The 19,847-nt window shown below is 35.5% G+C and overlaps 1 protein-coding gene and 1 pseudogene across 1 annotated transcript in view; one reads left to right on the top strand and one right to left on the bottom strand.

Annotated features, from left to right (window-relative positions):
* Window positions 1-9,579, top strand: part of LOC107665492 (solute carrier family 2, facilitated glucose transporter member 3-like) — a 12,816-nt gene extending 3,237 nt beyond the window's left edge. The window contains exons 3-11 of the mRNA XM_016456404.1: window positions 548-646; window positions 1,259-1,419; window positions 3,553-3,793; window positions 4,119-4,281; window positions 6,704-6,891; window positions 7,222-7,326; window positions 7,409-7,507; window positions 7,626-7,829; window positions 8,869-9,579. Coding sequence (XP_016311890.1) covers window positions 548-646; window positions 1,259-1,419; window positions 3,553-3,793; window positions 4,119-4,281; window positions 6,704-6,891; window positions 7,222-7,326; window positions 7,409-7,507; window positions 7,626-7,829; window positions 8,869-9,219 — 1,611 coding nt within the window. The 3' untranslated portion in view covers window positions 9,220-9,579. The remainder of the gene's footprint in view (window positions 1-547; window positions 647-1,258; window positions 1,420-3,552; window positions 3,794-4,118; window positions 4,282-6,703; window positions 6,892-7,221; window positions 7,327-7,408; window positions 7,508-7,625; window positions 7,830-8,868) is intronic.
* Window positions 9,580-12,638: 3,059 nt separating this feature from the next.
* LOC107665493 (tyrosine-protein kinase STYK1-like) lies at window positions 12,639-18,348 on the bottom strand (annotated as a pseudogene).
* Window positions 18,349-19,847: the final 1,499 nt, after the last annotated feature.

The following is a 19,847-nucleotide window of genomic DNA, read 5'->3' as shown; positions in this document are numbered from 1 at the left end:
CAAAATAATTATCTTTAAAAAAGCATCATATGACCCCTTTAACACTGTTCTTCTCTTTCTTGCTGTCATTCTTCTCATTTCATCTGTTTGCTGCTGAATTAGTGTTTCTAATTCAGTTGAACTCCCTCCCAGGCTAAATGGCTGCAATATAACAAAGAGTGAAAAATTTAAGGGGGTCTGAATACTTTCCGTACCCACTGTATATTTCATTCAGCAGACGTAAATCTTATGAATCTCGTGAATGGCTTGACCTTTTTTCATTATTTTCTTTGGAGAAATCAGTCAAGCAAACGTTAACAATAGAATATATGGGAGTAGCCAGTAAACTATGAGTATAAAGAAACACACATCTCAAGAAAATTGATCAGCGTGACATCTTAATGTTGTTGAAATATTTTATAAATATAGACAATTTTGAATATAAAAATGTTTTTTTTTTTTTTATAAATAGATTAAATTTTTATGATCAAAATTTGAAACAAAAAAAAGTCAAATTAAAATGATGAATAAATAACTAACCTTGAACCTTTTCTCTCTTGTTTTACAGAAACAGGTAACATGCTACCTCATGTTTTCTTTATTAACGGCTGTAATTGGCTCCCTACAGTTTGGCTTCAACACAGGAGTCATCAATGCCCCCGAACAGGTTAGTAGGTTTGTGTGTGTGTGTGTGTGTGTGTGTGTCTGTGTGTAGTACCAATCAAAAGTACAAACACACATATACTTCACATTCAAACTGTTGGGGTCAGTACAATTTTTTTTTTAAGATAAAGATAGTTAAATTGACCAAAACTGACAGTAAAGACATTTATATTTCTATTTCAAATGAATGCTGTTCTTTTGAACTTTCTATTTTTTAAAGAATCATGAAAAAATATTAGTTTCACAAAGATATTAAGCAGTTTTTAACATTCATAATAATAAGAAATGTTTATTGATCACCAAATAAGCATATCAGAATGATTTCTGAGGATCATGTGACACTGAAGACTGGAGTAATGACTTCTGAAAATTCATAGTAATATTATAGAAATAAATTTAATTTTAAAGTATAGTAACAGAAAACAGTTATTATAAATTGTAATAATATTTCTCATTATGACTGTTGAAATAAAAGTAGCCTAGGTGAGCATTGGAGACTTCTTTTAAAAACCCCAAACATTTCAACAGTTAAACATTAAAACACACACACACACACAAATGGGAGTATGGGAGTTATGCAGTGACCATCTTAAATGAAAACCTTTTAACCTCTTAGAAACTGCGGGCTTTTTTTAATGCCACATGGATGGAGCGTTATGGGGAGCCCATCAAGCCGGGTGTGTGCACCATTGTGTGGAGTTTTGCTGTGGCCATCTTTAGCGTGGGTGGAATGGTGGGATCATTCAGTGTCGGTGTCGTAGCCAACAAATTTGGAAGGTGAGTGGAAATTAATCTATCATGTGTAATATGGCAAGTGTTGACCAGTTTGGACTGAACCTGACATATTTTTTGTGGAAATCCTGTGCTCAGAAACTTTTGCGTTTTAAATCAAAAGAAAGAAATCCTAAGCTTGTGACTTCTTCCGTGTCATTAATCATATAGGTTTACAGTCATCGGTAAAGACACAATGAGGTCAGAGCCATGGCCTAGTGCTTAATGCATTTCTTTCCAGCACATTGCACCATGGAGCTAATGCTGACATTATTGGTTTGAACCATTACCCAGTTCACATTATCTCCATCATAGGGTGTTCAAATTATGTTCAAATTTAACCACTGAATTTTTAAATTAACCCAATTTATTGAGACAAACAACAAATATTTTTTGTTTTAACAGTTAAACACACAATAAAAATTAAACAAATATCTAATTTCTAATGTTTTATATGCAGATTAAATAGGTCTCAAGGAATCTTTTGGTTGGTCTCCCGAGGCCACAGGAGGATGCAATGAGCAAAATAATGCAGCACATTTAAATTGTCAACACAAGGAAATAAGTCTATAAAAAAACGTGCATTATGTCTAAATTAACTCCTATAAATCAAATATAATTTCGTAAATTGCATTAACAATTATGAACAAAACAGCATCATGTATTTATGCATTGCTTAATCCAAAGAGCCGAATCGCCCATCACGCAGATTGCATTTAAAAACATAAGAGACGCAGTGAAAAGGAATAAACCTCCACAAATTCGCGACGTTTTTTCTAAACGTTTAAACTGTTTTAACTTTGCATGGCTACATCTCTTGTGTAAGACGCGAGTGCAGCAGTCATATTTGCCCGTCTAAAAAGTGCGCTGAATATGCATCTGTGTGAATGGCTTGGTTTCGGTTTGCAACTAATCAAGATCTTCTCTGCACTGAGCTTCTATATTTCTCTAATATTTTGAATGCATAACACAGCAGCGGCGCATCTTGTGGGCTAGAATAACAAAACATTCAAATGCAACAACGTCACTTACATCATTATCACCGCATCTCGCGCGCCACTGATGACGCTCCCTGATGCACACCTAACATTCCAATGCAAATGTTTATTTTAAATTCGACTAATTCATTTTTTTATTCACAATCTCCTCATCACAGGCAGGCACAGCACTCAATTCAGCATGTGTTCGTGTTTGTGTGTGCTGTCTGCGTCACTCATAGCACGTGCCAATATTGTGCGCTATATCGAACATTTTTTATATCGTTATCGAAGAAGGTGTACCGTCGATGAATATCGATGCCGTTTTATCGACCAGGCCTACTCCATCATTCCCCGTCTTTTATTTTATGCATCAGTAAAGTGGAAAAAATATAAGAAAGATGTACAGAGAATTTGAGTGTAGTAATTTTTCATTTGTGTTGTTGTGTTGGGAAACCAGAGCTAGATAATACATCAGCTTATGTCAGATTTACTCACAATGGTGCTTTTACTGGACAGTAAATGCTTAATTAATAATAAAAGCAGTTTACTGTAATGAGGGCACTCAGAGATGAAGAGTTGACCTCTCTGTCTTCCTGTCTGCTTGAACACTGTCCACACTGTCAGAACAGCCACATTCAAAGCACGCATTCATGTGTGCTCAGTGGCCATTGTTCTTTTTCTGTGGCCTTCTCTGCCACTCTCCCTGGTTTTGGCTGGTTTTTGATTTCGTCAGCAATAATCTAGAAGAAAAATCATCAAGAATTATAAAATTCACAACATTACATTTTGATTATGTTGATCAATCCTTTATCATTTTAAATTATTAAATGATTATTAATTGATTTTTTTGTGTTTAAATGTTTGGGTCTATTACAGTTTGACATGTTTTATTCTGTCATTTTGCTCGTTATTGTCAACTGAAAGTAGTATATATCATTTTAGTCAGAGCAAAATACAATAAAATGAACATGACGAGTATTGACTAGATGTTGTGACATTTTCATCCAAAGAGGAAAATTATGACAAAAAAAACGGGTGTAAGTCTTAACATTGTGTTCTTCTCTTTCCTGCAGTCATTTTTCTCATTTCCTCTACTGCTGAATTAGTGTTTCTAATTCAATTGAACTCCATCCCCGTCTGTCTGTTTTTCTTTCTGCAGACGTAAATCTATGATCCTTGTGAATATCTTGGCTCTGATTGGCGGGGGTCTCATGGGACTGTGCACTCTCTGCTCCTCCTTTGAGATGGTCATTGCCGGTCGGCTAATTATTGGGTTGTTCTGTGGCCTCTTCACTGGTCTCACTCCAATGTATGTTGGGGAAGTGTCGCCGACTCCCCTCCGCGGGGCCTTTGGGACCCTGCACCAGCTTGGTGTCGTGATTGGCATCTTAATCGCACAGGTAAAGCATTCTATGTCGCAGCAATGTAGTTTGTTGCCCTTAAAGTAGTTTTTGATTTTGGATATGACCAGAGGGTTTATAAAAAATGTGTAAATCATTTCAAGAGCCTTGTGGCCTCATTATATGTTTGTGCCACAACAAAGCCTTGGGGAAATATCCCCTCTAATTAGTTTTGATGCACTTCTGTTACATGCAGTTTCTAATTGAATCTGCCGATCCATTTTTAAGTCTGCTAGCCTAATTTATCCCATCATAACCTAATCGGTTTTAATTTGATATTTGTAAATGTTCAAGTTTCTTATAAGTCGTGTCCTTTTCCATCTAGGTTTTTGGTTTGGAGTATCTGCTGGGTTCAGATAAGCTCTGGCCTGTACTTCTAGCTCTAACCGTGCTACCTGCCATCCTGCAATGTTTACTGCTTCCGTTCTGTCCAGAGAGCCCTCGATACCTGCTCATTAACCTCAATGAGGAAGAACAGGCCCGCAAAGGTAAGAAAGAGTTCACAAATGCGCTTTATCTCCACTGAACTGCAGCCATACTTCACTGAACAGCTTAGGCTGAAAGAATGTTCATAGTGATGAAAGCAAACTACAGCAAATACATTTTTTGCATTGCCTTTTGTTTCAATAGAAAATGAAAAAATCCATGATGGCTTTACAAAAGAGGGAGTAAATATCAAGAGATTACATTGGTCAGAAAGAAAAAAATGCCAAATTTGCCACCACACACTCACGCAGCAGCGTGAACCTAAACAATTTTTTATTTGGTGAATAACGTTCTTCTGTGTGGCAATGAAATTGTGCCAAATGCACTTAACCTTATGTTTTCACTTAACACTGATTAGGCTATGTAATTGAGTGTGCTGATGACAAAATGAGCTAAAACATCTGCTTAAACAGGAGCCCTTTATTAAATAACATATACAGCTTTTCATTTACTGGAGCTTGATGATTAATTTTACATAAATGTGTAATATATGCCAGCTAGCACAGCTATGCTGTAAAATGCTTTTAAAAAACTCCACCTTCAAAATTTTGTTCCGTTTGAGCATCTTGACCAACCCAACACCGCAAACCTGGCTTTGAGCGGGACTATCACTGGCAGCTGGCGAGTATTCAGGAAACCTGTTTCCTGAACAATCAGTCTTTGCAATTCTGTTTGGTGACGCTAGGTGTTGGAGAAATTGTACACTGTAACACTGTATTGTACAAGCCAGATAAAGTTGTGATATCATTTAAGCTACATGCATAATATGACAGGTTTTGTTAAAGGGGTCATATGATGTTGCTAAAACGAACATTATTTTGTGTATTTGGTGTAATCAGATGTGTTTATGCGGTTTAAGGTAAAAAAAACATTATTTTCCGCCGGCGGATTCGACGAAGGAGCATCCGGAGGGCTTGCGGCATCCACATGTGACGACCCCGGGCTGGACTCCGCTTCGTACACGGTGAAAGCCAGTCCGGCGATCCACAGCGGGAAGTTGATGTATTTCCTCAGCAACCAGCACGGATCAGCTCTAGGCATGACGAAGCGGATATCACTTCATCCTCATTTGGAAGGCCAAACAAAGTAGTTTAGCTTTCACAACAAACACACAGCGTCTTCACGACATGGCGGCAGCAATAATACTACAGCGAGAATAAAAGTTACGCCTTCTTTCTTTGCGTGAACATTTGGGCGCGTTATGCAAATCTTCCCACATCGTGACGTAGATATGTGGGGGCGTGTTAGAACGAGCCGTTTTAGGTAGGCGTGGTTGTCTCTTAACTTTTATAAAGAATATATCTTTGGATTTGAGTCTTTAATCTTTGCAACTTTACAGATCTTCTTTATGCACCAAGAGCTTGTAACACTACAAAGAGAAAGGAAAAATTGAAATCGCATCATATGACCCCTTTAATATAAAAACTGTCAATTTTTTTTAAATGTTGCAAAATGTTTTTATTTGGTATAAACATTATTACCTCATTCCATTTTCTGAGATATTCATCTTCAAAAGTAATGTGTTTACCAATAACATCTAAGAAGCAGACTATTAGAGAATAACTCATTCAGTGTTCTGAATTCAGAATTAATGTAAATCAGAAGAACAGGTATTACCATGTTTTAGCAGTAGTTTTCTCATCTCTGAACCTGACCCCTTGTCAGACTTGCTAAACTGGCCTGGTAATAAGTGTTTTCTGAAACTGGAAATTTAGGTGGAGAAACCATCCCTACTTTGATATTGTGGTTTGCTGTTCCTCATAGAGGAAGCAAAAGCTTGAGCCTTTAAGAGTCCCTGATCTTGACAAAAGACCAACAGCAGGTTTTGGCATCTTTCATGTTGAAGATGCAATAGTTGCCTTTTATCCTAGAATAATATACACGTACAATCAAGTTAAAATAAATAATACATTTTAAACAGTAAAGACATTAATATTATTGTAATTAATGACAATAATGTTAAGATTAATGTTAAGATTTCTCTTTCAAATACATGCTGTTTTTCATCAAAGAATTCTGAAAAAATGTATCATGGTTTTCCTAAAACTATTAAGCAGCACAGCTGTTTTCAACATTGATAATAATAAGAACTGTTTCTTGAGCACCAGATTAGCATATTAGAATGATTTCTGAAGAATCAAGTGACACTGAAGACCGGAAAATTCAGCTTTGCCATCACAGGAATAAATTGCATTTTAAAATATATTCAAATAGAAAACTCTTATTTTAAATTATATACAGTATATATATATATATATATATATATTTACTGCAGTACTGTGTTTTTGGTTAAAGAAATGCAGCCTTGGTGAGCACGAGACTTCTTTAATAAACATTCAAAAATTTTACCCACGCCAAAATTTAGTTGTCTTTTTATTAGATTTCTACGGCAAGTCACCAAACCTCCATTATTTTGTCCCTCAGCGCTGGTGCGTCTCCGTGGTTACGAGGATGTGGGGAAGGACATGCAGGAGATGAAGGAGGAGAGTGCGAAGATGGCCATGGAGAAGAAGGTGACTATCCCAGAGCTCTTCCGCACCGCTGCTTACCGCCAGCCTCTGCTCATCGCTGTCATGCTGCAGCTGTCTCAGCAGCTCTCTGGCATCAACGCTGTGAGTGACATACATTACCCATCATGCACTATGCTCGTAATTGCATACTACCCTAGTATTTTGAAATATATGTAAAACAGTATGTGTATTGTTTATAATATGCATACTTTATGTATGCATTAAATATTTGAATGTCTTACTGCACTGGCTGTGCGACCAAAGCACTCTGCAGTGTCCCAAATTGTAATGTGCTGAACATCTAATTTATAACGCACTGTTTGTTTGGACTGTCAAATGTTTAATATACAATAGTGTTCTTGTTTTACTATCATTTTACATTCTTTAGTTAACCATTTTGACTTTCCTTTGTGTGACTTTCCTTTCTCAAAGGTTTTTTATTACTCAACTGGTATTTTTAAGTCAGCTGGAGTGACTCAGCCCATTTATGCCACCATTGGAGCTGGAGCAGTCAACACTGTCTTTACTGTAGTATCTGTAAGTATTTAATCATTGAACTATATGAGAAATATGTGTGATGAGTTTGACATAATACTTCCATTTTATCCTTTTCTATAAGCTCTTTTTGGTGGAGAGGGTGGGACGAAGAACTTTGCACCTTATTGGTTTGAGTGGAATGGCCATCAGTGCCTTGGTCATGACCATTGCTCTCTTATTGGTGGGTCCTGCTGTTTGTTTTCATTTTGCTGAAGATTCAAAACAGTCACTGTAACTATCTGACCATCATGGGAATGCTAGTGTAATAACTGTATTTTCTTACATTTGTCCCTGAGCAGAAGGACATTGAGGCTGTTCGCTACCTCAGCATTGCTGCAGTTTTTGCCTTTGTGGCCATGTTTGAGATGGGCCCTGGACCCATTCCCTGGTTCATAGTGGCTGAACTGTTCTCCCAGGGGCCACGTCCTGCCGCCATGGCCATTGCAGGATGCTCCAACTGGACAGCCAACTTTCTTGTTGGAGTCAGTTTCCCTAAACTGGAGGTATGAGCTTAATTTAGATTAACTTTTTAAATCAATTGCCATTACTTTAACCACTTAAAGGGGTCATATGATGCGATTTCATGTTTTCCTTTGTCTTTGGAGTGTTAAAAGCTGTTCGTGCATACAGAAGATCCGTAAAGTCGCAAAGATTAAAGTCTCAAACCCAAAGAGATATTCTTCATAAAAGTGAACGCTTGGCCACGCCTTCCTAAAATGCCTCGTTAAAACACGCCCCCACATATCTACGTCACTGTGTGGGAAAATTTGCATAACACTGCCCAAATGTCTACGCAAAGACAGGTATAACTTTTATTCTCACTGTAGTATTGTTGCCGCCGCCGTCGTGGAGACGCTGTGTGTTTCATTGCGAAAGCCAAACTACTTTGTTTGGCCTTCCAAAAGAGGACTCAATGAGAAATCAGTGGTTAAGTTTTATTTACAACACTGTTCCAGAACAGTACAACCCAAATATTCGAGTGCGTGCAGCACATTTTACGGAGGAAGGTGTCCTGAACCTAATTTATTTATTTATTTTAATAACTCGCCTTTAAACTTGAATTTAAAATAATTGTAATCTAACCCATTAACATAATTTAAACAAAATAATTATTCTATTATAATCATTTTTTATCTCATGACTAGCTGGTTATTGTGATCTTATTTTATTATAAATTATTGTATTCCTCTCCTTGTGGGAATCCATTTCCCTAAATTAGAGAATTGGAGGTAGGGGTTTAATTTAGATTAATTTATTAAATCAATTGCCATTACTTTAACCACTTAAAACTACTGTATTTTTTTTAAGTAAATCTTTCAATATTCTGTATGGAGAACCAGCTTTTCAATTAAACATTTATAAACTTTTTTTAAATCACTCACCTATGAACTTGAATTTGAAACTTTAAATGAGTTTTAAAATAATTTTCCTAATATAATAAATTTTTATCTCATGACTAGCACGTTATTGTGATCTTATTTTGTGATAAAATGTGTGCACAATGTCAGAATTAACTTTTTTCTTATTGTTTGTGAATTATAGGAGCTGTGTGGGCCATATGTCTTCATTATATTTATGATCTTCCTCATCATCTTCTTCGTCTTTACATACTTCAAAGTTCCGGAGACTAAAGGGCGAACTTTTGATGACATCGCCCGTGGTTTTGGCGGGGCTCCGCCTCCGACTGACACCTTCGTGGAGGAGCCCGGCAGAGTCACACTTCCAGCCTCTCCGGTCAAAGAAAAGGTCCCATTGGTGGAAGCTTCCAAATCTTCCTTGGAACAGGGAGCAAGCTCATCTGAGAAAGCTGCGGCAGATGCTAAAAAACCTAGCTCAGTTACCCAGCCACTGGTGGATTCTAGTAAAGAGGAGAAATCTAATTCCACCATCTAAGAAATGGTGTAACTATATAGCTTAATATGATTAAAGCCATGACGTACTACTGAAGATAGAAATATAATACTAGAGATGTATTTACTGGAAAAATATTATTTAGGGTAAACAGATTAAGAAGGGAACCACAGGGGAAAGTCACAGATCACCTAGTTATATTTTGAAAGGATACGAGAGCTCATAGTCCATGAGCTTTATTTTATTGCGTAGTTTGACAACTGATGGTTTGGTGCAATATTGATTCATGTTTTAAAGATTTTATCTATTTATTGCTCATTTACTCCTGTTTGTGCATTTTAGTGCAGTTTTAATGTGAATTATCAAACAGGACATTGTTTACTATGTCAGATCAAACAGAAAAAGAGATATACAAATATTTAATAATATATTATATTATAATATAAAATAATAAATTTATATATTATAAATATATAAAAACATAGAGATATATACGTTCTCATTACTTCAGATCACTACTACCATTTATCAAAAACACTTAAAACATATATTTAATTAGAAGGTTCATTACAAATATTTAGATTTATAGAAAGTGCTTAGCTAGTAAAGCTTATGCCAAGAATAGTTTACTGCCAAAAATAATGCATCTAAAGAAACAGACTAAAATCACCAAAAATGACCAACCAGTGTTCGATTAATTGTACTGTATATAATATATACGGTCTCTATAACTAGACAAGTTCACATTTCAGATATCCAAGATAAAGATTTTTAGCAAATGACGTGATCAAGATTATGACCATTAATCCCGCTACTGAATTTCCTGTGCTTGGTGATTTAGTATTCCAGCGTCACGTGTGTGCTGCACCGACTCACTTTGAGGTTTGACAAGAGTAGTGAGAGAAGTCTCACTTGATTTGAATAAATGTGTTTATAATAAATGTTGTTCTGCCGTTTCCGACACTTAGTTTGAATCCCTTTCATAGAGAACACGTATAGTATTTATTTGTTTATACATTTTTTTTCTACTTAAATTAGAGAATCTTTACCAATAATTCCTATAATGTAAGGCAATTGACGCTTTATGCCGCCATTGCTTAGGTATTGCTATTTTTGTCTAGATATTGAATGTGAAAGTATTTATTAATAAGCACATTTATAGGCCAGGTGTAATATGAAGAACTGCTTTTTCCCATTCTGATGTCTTGTGATCATTTATGTGTTGCACGGAGAGATACTCCAAAAAAGACCAAGAAAGACAACATTCCTCTAGCAGTAGTGCACTGTGGTTTGTATCCCAGTGGTCACAATGAGCCAGCCCTCTTCTAACACTAACAAACACAACCATCTTATTAACTGTTTATACCTTTCACATACTGTACCTTTATTGTGCATAATGTACACAACTCCTAGTTACTTGCTTACTGTACAGTTAGAACTGTACATCACCCTGTAAATAACTAAGTTAATGTGTCTGTTGAATGGTGTAATTGATGTAATTGCAGTTCAAAAGGAGAGTGTCTGCTAGTGTTGATGTTTTGACATTTGTATATTTTATGGTGGCTTTTCCTGAATGTAACAAAATCATGAGTGGCACTGTGTACAGTTGTATTATTTTGAGACTAAATAGTCTAAATCATTTTATTTCTCCTGTTTCCTAAATGTTAATAGGATACATCAGATTCAAAAAGTATACAATAACTTGTGGTATTTTGGAGTAACACAAAAATATATTCATAAAGTCATAAAGAGAACTGTTTTTACTCGGTGTGCATATAAGTAATAATGTGAATTTGTCAATTAATTAATGAATATTTATAGGTCTTTCAGATAACAATGACGTTTTTTTTTTTCTTTTATTTAGTTTATTTATTTATTTATTTTTAATCACTGGACTGAAATTCAAATAACGCAACGTCATTTGCCTCTGTTTGCATCCTATCGCGTAAATAACCAATCATAGTTAACAGTGACCTTTGAAGCCAATCAGATTTTAGCATCATACTTACGCGTCATCAAGCGTGCTTCTGGTTGACAACAGGTGAAGAGAAACTTTCATATTTAGACTAAATACTGATGAAATTCAGATTATTTAAGGATTATTGTAAAACCTACGGCAGTTTTCCTCACGGACCAACCGCAGGCTTAAAGATGTAAGTGAAAAACCAAATATTTAAACGTAGGCATAATTTTGGTTAGGTGACCATTATTTACAACTGCGCTAGTGATGACTAAACTGAAAAAAAGTGAGTTTACATTAATAAATAGTATATTTTAAATACGTGCGTTGTTATACGTTAATAAACTCTCTAATTACCAATAAATATGCCAGTAATATAATTTTAAGTCTTATTTGAATTAGAGGAGTACCAATGAACATAATACGATATTTTCCAACCTAAATAAATATAATGATAAATTAAATCACACTACCTGTACTATTGCTAGACACGGTTTGTTTGTGTGTGTTTTATACATGTTGACATTGTAGCTTTGGTCTTCGCTACATTTTCCTGCATATATGTGTATGACAATCTTTCGCTGTTACATATTTTACGTAACATCCCCACTTTCTCATTTGTGTTACAATTGAGCTTTTTGCCTTTATCCGCGGTCTTCGGTCACTTTTGACCGGAGAATTTTACATTTTGAATTTTTAAAAATCGTAGCTTCACCAGAATGGCACGAAACCTGGTGACTTTTATGACACTTGGTATGTGAACACAAAAAAAATTGAGGGCAAGATTCGAAAAAGCTAAGTAAGTGGTCGTAAAAAAAATAGTCACACTCGTGGTCTTTGGTCAAAAATGACCGACCATAGGAAATGAATGGGAAATGGGGAAAAAAAAAATCGAAAATGTTTCTGTGTACAATCCACAAATCCCCCACAATGCAGAAAAAAATTGCACACTTGCTCTCACCAGGAGGTGCTATTCTGCCTTCAAAAATTGGATTTTAAAGGCCGTCTCTATTTTAATCTGAAATACTGCATTAATTGAAAAATAATTTTACAAAATTAGAAAAAAAAAATTATGTACTATTTTCAGTTGGAAAAATTGATCATAATTATTGCATAAATATGAATTAGTACCATAAAATTCTCTCAAAATACAAAAGAAAAAAAGAAAAAATATTACTGAACAAAAATATATTAGATTGATTTTACTGAAGAAAAAAAAAGTTAAATTTCAGGTGTCTGAAGTTTCACTTTTGTCCTCGAAGACCATGAGTGTGACTCCCAAATGAGGAGCGCAACAAGGGTTAATCTAAAGTCCTGAATAATAGCACATGCCTGATGAGATAATATTTTTCTTCTTTAAATTCCATAGTGATGCCACTGTCTGAAACCAGTGGCTTTCTGTAATCATTTTAAAGTCCTCATCTCAAAGCTTGACTGTTCATTTATTCATAGCTAGTGTGAAGCTCTTTTGATGAGTCTTGACTGACACATAAAGGGAACATTAGAGCACAGCATAGTTGAGCGATTCTCCATAGCCCGCTTCCCGCATGTATTTCTCCATGTCGAACGGCTCAGACACTCGCAGCACTGCCTGATCATTGGTGCTTCTCTCTTTTGTTTGGAGCTTTCTGATCAGCTCAGCCAATGAGACTCGATCCATTGGTTTCCACTGACAGCAGGATTTGATAATAGAATATCTAGAGAAAAAAACATTGTCATAATAGACTCATTGTTGACTAATAGTTTTACAGTTTAGAACATATATACAGGTGCATCTCAATAAATTAGAATGTCATGGAAAAGTTCATTTATTTCATATGTATATATATATATATATATATATATATATATATGCATGCTTTTTTTTAGATAAACATGTTTGCTTTATGTGTGTGAGCAAAGTAACGTACAGTGTATTAGAGCAGTTGGGTGGTCTCTTTATTGTGTTCACTCTCTGTAAATGCTGCAGAAGTTCGCTGGCTATGATGTTGGGAAAGGGGGGCTCTCCTGAGATTCCAAACAATGAGATTAAGAGCTTTAAACAACTTCATAATTTGATTATTATTTTTTTTTCCATTCAAATGGAGCCCTACTACAACCTTGCAGCTGTAGCTGTACTGGAGAGTTTTATAATACTGGATGACAGACACACTCACCTAATGTCACCATCTCATAGAGCAAAATGCCAAAGGACCATCTATGGAGGATTAAACAGTAATAAATACAGTGTGAAGATCAACGGTTACAAAAATATTGACTGAAAATATAAATAATCATTACATTAAACTCACATGTCGCTGCTTTGCTGGAGAGGTTGCCGTGCTAATGCTTCTGGAGCTTGCCACTTTCTCATTTCCATATCTCCCACATATTCTATAGAGCCTGCACTCGTTTTTCTGCGATATGCCGGACCCAAACCCCACAGCTTGACCGACAGGTCCCAACCAACCAGGACGCTTCGAGCTTTGACATTGCCATGGATGTAGTTCTTACTATGCAGATACTCCTGTGATTTCAGAACAGGTTGTGTAAGAAAGAGAATGTGATCTTGGGTGTGACAAAGTATTTATTGTACATTATAAATCATAAATGCTTCAGTTAAGTGCTCATGACTGGCCATGATTAATGCATGCCAGAGTCAAACAAAGTAAAAGGCTTGGTGATTTATGAAGTTGCCAGTATGTGCATGCATGGTGTGGCTTATAAAAACTCTCCATTCATAAATATACGTTTATTGCCAAGCTTTTGTGATGGAACTGACTTGTCAATATGATTGTATATATTTAGCAAGCTGATTTGTTATCTAACCAGTGCAGATCCAATCTGAGCGCCCATGGTAAAGATTTGTCTTTCAGTCATGTCACACGGTGCCTCCTGACCTGTGTGGTCCTGTGAAAGAGATTTACAGTCAGTCAAAACAAAGGTGAGGTTTAAACTAGTAGTTTAACTTTTAATCAATCCATTACAAATCATTACATTACATTACAGATCATCAGGAATGACACAACCTGTGTGTCGTCCATTCTCAGGTGACCTCAGCAGTAACTGATCAATGTGAGAGTTGCGAGTCAATATTTTACAGTAATTGCTAGTCATGTCATATTTATCTAGAAGAATTGGAGTTTTGAGATTTATAGTTCACATTTATTCCTGTGATGGCAAAGCTGAATTTTCAGCATCAATACTCCAGTCTTCAGTGTCACATGCATGATCCTTCAGAAATTATTCTATTATGCTCAAGAAACATTTCTCACATTTTTGTCCAAAAAAATTAATTGCTAGGTTGAGAATATTCCTCACCCACTTGCCTTTTATTAGCAAAGTAGCAAATTGATGTGATGTAAAGTACAAACAGATTAATCCCTTTTCATATGTCCTGGACACAACATCCGCTTTCATAAGGAAATATGTCAGCACAGGAATGAAACCTGAGTTTCATTACTGTCCCTTGCAAGACTGAAAATGAAGTATTACTCATGTACCTGTCTGCACCTCCACAGGAAGCTCAGCAGGTCTCGATGTTCCAGCTCCTCCACCGCAATCATCAAGGGTGTCTGCACAGTCACCACCCCCAGCAGTCTGGGCAGCGATGGATGCGGTCCAAACTCTGAAAGGAAGTGGGCAAACCCCAGAAAAGACTGGTGCTCTCTGGCACTGGCTGATTCTGTATGGGGGAAAAAGTAGAAGAAAGTAAGATCAGTCAGTCTGTCTGTCTGTCTGTCTGTCTGTCTATCTATCTAGCTATATCATTCTATCGTTCTAGTTATCATCTTACTTGCTGGCCACAATGGTGAGGTTTTGTAACTCATCCTTTCGAGAATCAAACCTGCAACCTCCTGGTTGCAAACCCTGAGCTTTAACAACAGGTGAGGCAGAATTCTACCACTGATCCATAATAAAATAATCTGTAAAATGTTTTATTCTCAGGTGCTCAGTGTGCTTCATGAGGACATGGTCTTATACAAGATCAACTTGACTACATTAGGTAAGAAAGACGGAAAGATCGGACAGAATAGCTGCAGTTTGATGGAAATGATTTTGCCTACAGCTTAATACCCATACCACAATTCTATAATCAAACAGTGTTTTCAGTAAAACATAACAGAGCAGGGATTGTTTTATTATTGTCTGTTAGATTATGTGTCCAACCCAGTGTTGTTATTGTTAACTAAATCTAAAACTATTAAAAATAGTTTTGTTAATTGAAAATTCGTTAATAAAGCTTAAATCATGAAATGTAAATATTAGATGAAACTTAAAAATGAGAAATGTTGCTTTGGCAACTAACTGCAATGAAAGTAGTACTAAAATTACTCAAATTGAAATAAAATAAAGCTAAATAGAAATATAAAAAAAACATTAAAAAAGGTAAAAAAGTAACATTAAATTTAAAATGAAAACTGAAAATATCAAAATAAAAGCTAATTCAAAATATTAAAAATAACAGTATAATACATAAATTGTATAGCATATTAATATTATTAAAATCAAATACAAATAATATTAATAATAAAAAATAATAAAATAACACTTATCTAACCTTACCTTTAAGCACTCGTAAAACGACTGGCTGTCTGTCAATGACAGCTCTGTGCAAGGTGATGGTGTTGTCTTGTTTTACTGAGAAGGTGAGAGGAAGTGGAGAGACCAGCTGAAAGAGGCCCGGATGCCTCTCGGTGGTTTGCTGAGGTACTGCAGGGCTTGAATTCTGCATGTCATGGTGAGGTTGGGCTGTCATGGGAATAATCTCATGTTCCATTGGGTTCAGCTCTGCTGGAGCTGTTGTTGCAAAGTAAATCAAAAGATTAAGAAATAAAAAAATGTTAAAAGAATCCTATGTATGTTCTTTTACATGGTTTTATTTTGGCGCTCCTCCTCTCTGTCTCTCACTCATATCAAACTAATGGTTGGAGGGGTGTGTTTAAAAAGATATTCTGCCCAAGCCGTCAAACTGACATCATCAGTGAAGGACTGCCATTCCAGAGCGGAAGCAAATGTTCAGATTTTGATTAAAGATTACCAAAACAAACCATTTTTTTCAGCGGATTAACTTGCACGGATTAATTGTTCTCATCAAGACTAGCAATGTGCGCTAGTAAAGTAAATAAAGTCAATTTTGATTTCATGCCGACTTTAAAGGTTCTTTATGGAACCATTTGGGCAAAAAGGTTCTTCTATGGCATCGTGAAGCACCTTTATTTTTAAGAGTGTATAACCTGTGAGAATGACCTTCAACAAACACTTTGATAATTAATGAACAAGATAATCTATTAATAAACATTGCGATCATTCATAAAGGGAAACCCTTTAAATAAACATAGCAATCAAGCATGGTCAGGAAGGATTATAAATAAACATTTCTATCATGCATGAACCAGAAGACCTTTAAATAAACACAACAAACAACAAGCAACTTGAGTATTTAGTGTGTAACAAAGTCAGATGCCGTAGCTACCATCAATGCCTTGCAGGTGCCGCCTGTTGCTGTTACGGTGCCTGTGTGTGTTATGATGGTGTTGTGTGTCGTCTTTTTCATTTCTGTGGTGTCCATAAAGATGGGATGGCTTATGGGAGCATCTGAGCACAAACAAAATGATCAGCGTGACCAGAAAAGCCAGGAGAAACAGCACCGGAATGACAATCAGTTCGACTTAAAAAAAAAAGCACCTCTGCAAAAAAAAAATAAAAATAAGAGACACAATGAGATTAGAAAGCTGAATTATTTGTATCATGTGCTGTCAAATTTTGGTAACAGATTGAGAGAATTGAGTGTGCACATGCAGTGCATAACTGGCAATATTGTACATGATGCTTCAAATATAATTCTAATATGCTGATCTGGCGCTAAAGAAACATATTTTTCATTATTAATGTTAAAAACAGTTGTGCTGCTTAATATTTTGGTAGAAATAGTTTTTTCAGTATTCTTTAATGAATGTAAAATTCGCATTTATTTTAATTAGAAACCTTTGGCAACACTATAAGTATTTACTTTCACTTGTGTGCAATGTAATGCATCCTTTGTAAATAAAAAAAAATCTATTTCTTATTATTAAAAATATATATATTTTTAAACCTCATTGACTACAAACTTTTGAACGGTAAATTGAACATAACACATTACTTACCACAAAGAGTGCCTGGTACACATAAATATGTTGCGTTAGTTGAATTAGACATACTGTAAAAGAAATATATATATATTACCACCATTAACTTACCAACCAACTTCAAAACACTAAATGTAAACTGATATCCAGTAATTCAAGTGCAGTGCTATTCACATGCATCAGCTTATGTGTTTTATGAGTGTAAGGATAACATCTCTGGCATAATCATGCAGTGCACAGTTTTACAGTTTGGCAGCTCTTTGAAAGACATAAAACCAGACTTTAAATATTTGACATTGATTACCCATGTAGTTTGCTGCATGTGTTTTGCAGAGAATATTTGTTATACTTTGTTAGTGTGTATGTATTGTCAGTAAATGATTAGTACGTTTCACAGTGCTTTTAAGTATCAATTATAAAACTAGTTTTGCTTAGTTTTGATAGATTTTTATTCAGCAGTGAAATATGTAAGCAATTGTGGAGTCCCGTCCTATTTTATCGGAGCTAAATATTTGTTATAAAATCATCATGACAATGATGGAGCTTTTGCCTCTATATAAAATACTGGCATGAAAAGAACATATGATCTATACTCGTAGTCACAACATTGACATTTGTGATCAATGGATTTTAAAAAAATTATTTGAATTTATCAAGATTATCCAGAACATCAATGTATGTACAGTACAAAAAAACGCCTTGAACACTCCCACAACTGATCATCCTTTGTCAGCACATTCTTTCTGTTTGACTTTGGCATCTTGAGTTTGTGGATGAGACTACCAGACTGTCACTCAACCTGTTTCTCTGCATTTCTGTCTTTACATTAAAAACACACCACACACAAAAGCCAGTGTGAGCTCAGTATAATGTAAATATCAACTTCTTGATATATCAAATCTTGATTTAACTACAGTTTAGCCAGTGAAAATGTGTATTTCAATTTTTCATATATATATATATATATATAGCAGTATAATATAAAATAATATGTGCGTATAAATGTATATTGTTAGCATAGTAATGAACTTACATGTCATCTTCTCTGTGTGTGAAGAATGATGGAACTATTTCTAATTTTCAAAACTTGGTAATCTCCTTTTGTCAGAGGTTGTTTTTTTGCTGGAATTTATTCTCAAAGTATCATCTTCTTGGTCCCATCTCTTCGTTTCTACAAGTGCTCTTTGTCTTGATGTATGGCATCTACCTGCATTTTTGTTGCCGCACCCACATCCTATAGCTGTTTCTTTAAGCTCCGCCTTCACATGAGTTTCTGCCATGCATCAATATACCACAGACAGTTGATGATATGAGACTGGCTTAGTTGTCATATGTTAATATGATAACATAAATGTTTGTCATGGAAGGTTCAATTAAATGTTTACATGAGATTCTACCTGTATGTGAATAAATCTTAAAATGAGAAAATTGTATTCAAATTTACTCACCTTCAGGCCATCCAAAATGTAGATGAGTTTGTTTCTTCATCAGAACAGATTTGGAGAAATTTTGCATTGCATTATTTGCTCACCAATGGACACTCAGCAGTCAAGTAATGTCACCTTTATTTATATAGTGCTTTATACAATACAGATTGTGTCAAAGCAGCTTTACAGTGTCAAACAGGAAAATAGTTTGTCAATAATGCAAGCGGAGTGCATGGGTGTCATGCAGAATGAAGAGTCCAGACAGCTGATAAAAACATCACAACAATCCACACGACTCCAGTCCATGAAATAATGTATTGTGAAGTGAAAAGCTGCCTTTTTTGTAGAAATCAAATCCATCATTAAGAAGTATTTAACTAAATTACGAGTCCTATATCCATAATATTGCTTTATCCAATGAAAAAGTAATCTTGTCTGAATCAGGAGAGAAATATGCACAGATCAAGCACCATTTACAAGCAAAAACAGTTCTAAACAAATATGTTGGTGGATTTTGATGTGAGAGGACAACAGGGGATGGACTTTTTCACTGGAGGAGTTATGGATATTTTGGACAGAAGCTATGGTTTAAAGTTAAAGCGCCTTGGATTTGTTTCTTACAAACACACAGCTTATCACTTCACAAGACAGTAATTGATAAACTGGAGTGGTGTGGATTACTTGTGGATTACTGTGGTGTTTTTATCAGCTGTTTGGACTCTCATTCTGACTGCACCCATTCACTGCATAGGACCCCTTGGTGAACAAGTGATGTGAACAAGTGATTTTTTTCTCCATTCTGTCACCGATGGAGTTTTGGTTCCTTGCCGCTGTCGCCTCTGGCTTGCTTAGTTGGGGACACTTCATTTCCAGCGATACCGTTGACTTGATTGCAAAGATACTATTTAAACTGAGCTGGATGTTGACATCACTGAATTCAATGATGAACTGTCTTTAACTGAAAAATTAGTGTTTACTATTGTCATTTTGCATTATTGACACACTATTTTCCTAATTAATGCTGTTCAGTTGCTTTGACACAATCTGTATTGTTAAAAGCGCTATATAAATAAAGGTGACTTGACTTGACTTGACATGTAATGTTAAATTTGTTCCGATGAAGAAACAATCTCGTCTACATCTTGGATGTGCTTGAAAATATCATAAATACTT

The sequence above is a fragment of the Sinocyclocheilus anshuiensis genome, unplaced genomic scaffold (assembly GCF_001515605.1).
Source record: "Sinocyclocheilus anshuiensis isolate Anshui unplaced genomic scaffold, SAMN03320099.WGS_v1.1 scaffold904, whole genome shotgun sequence".
Classification (NCBI taxonomy): domain Eukaryota; kingdom Metazoa; phylum Chordata; class Actinopteri; order Cypriniformes; family Cyprinidae; genus Sinocyclocheilus; species Sinocyclocheilus anshuiensis.
The sequence above is the reverse complement of the archived record's forward strand: the minus strand, read 5'-3'. Positions and strand labels throughout refer to the sequence as shown.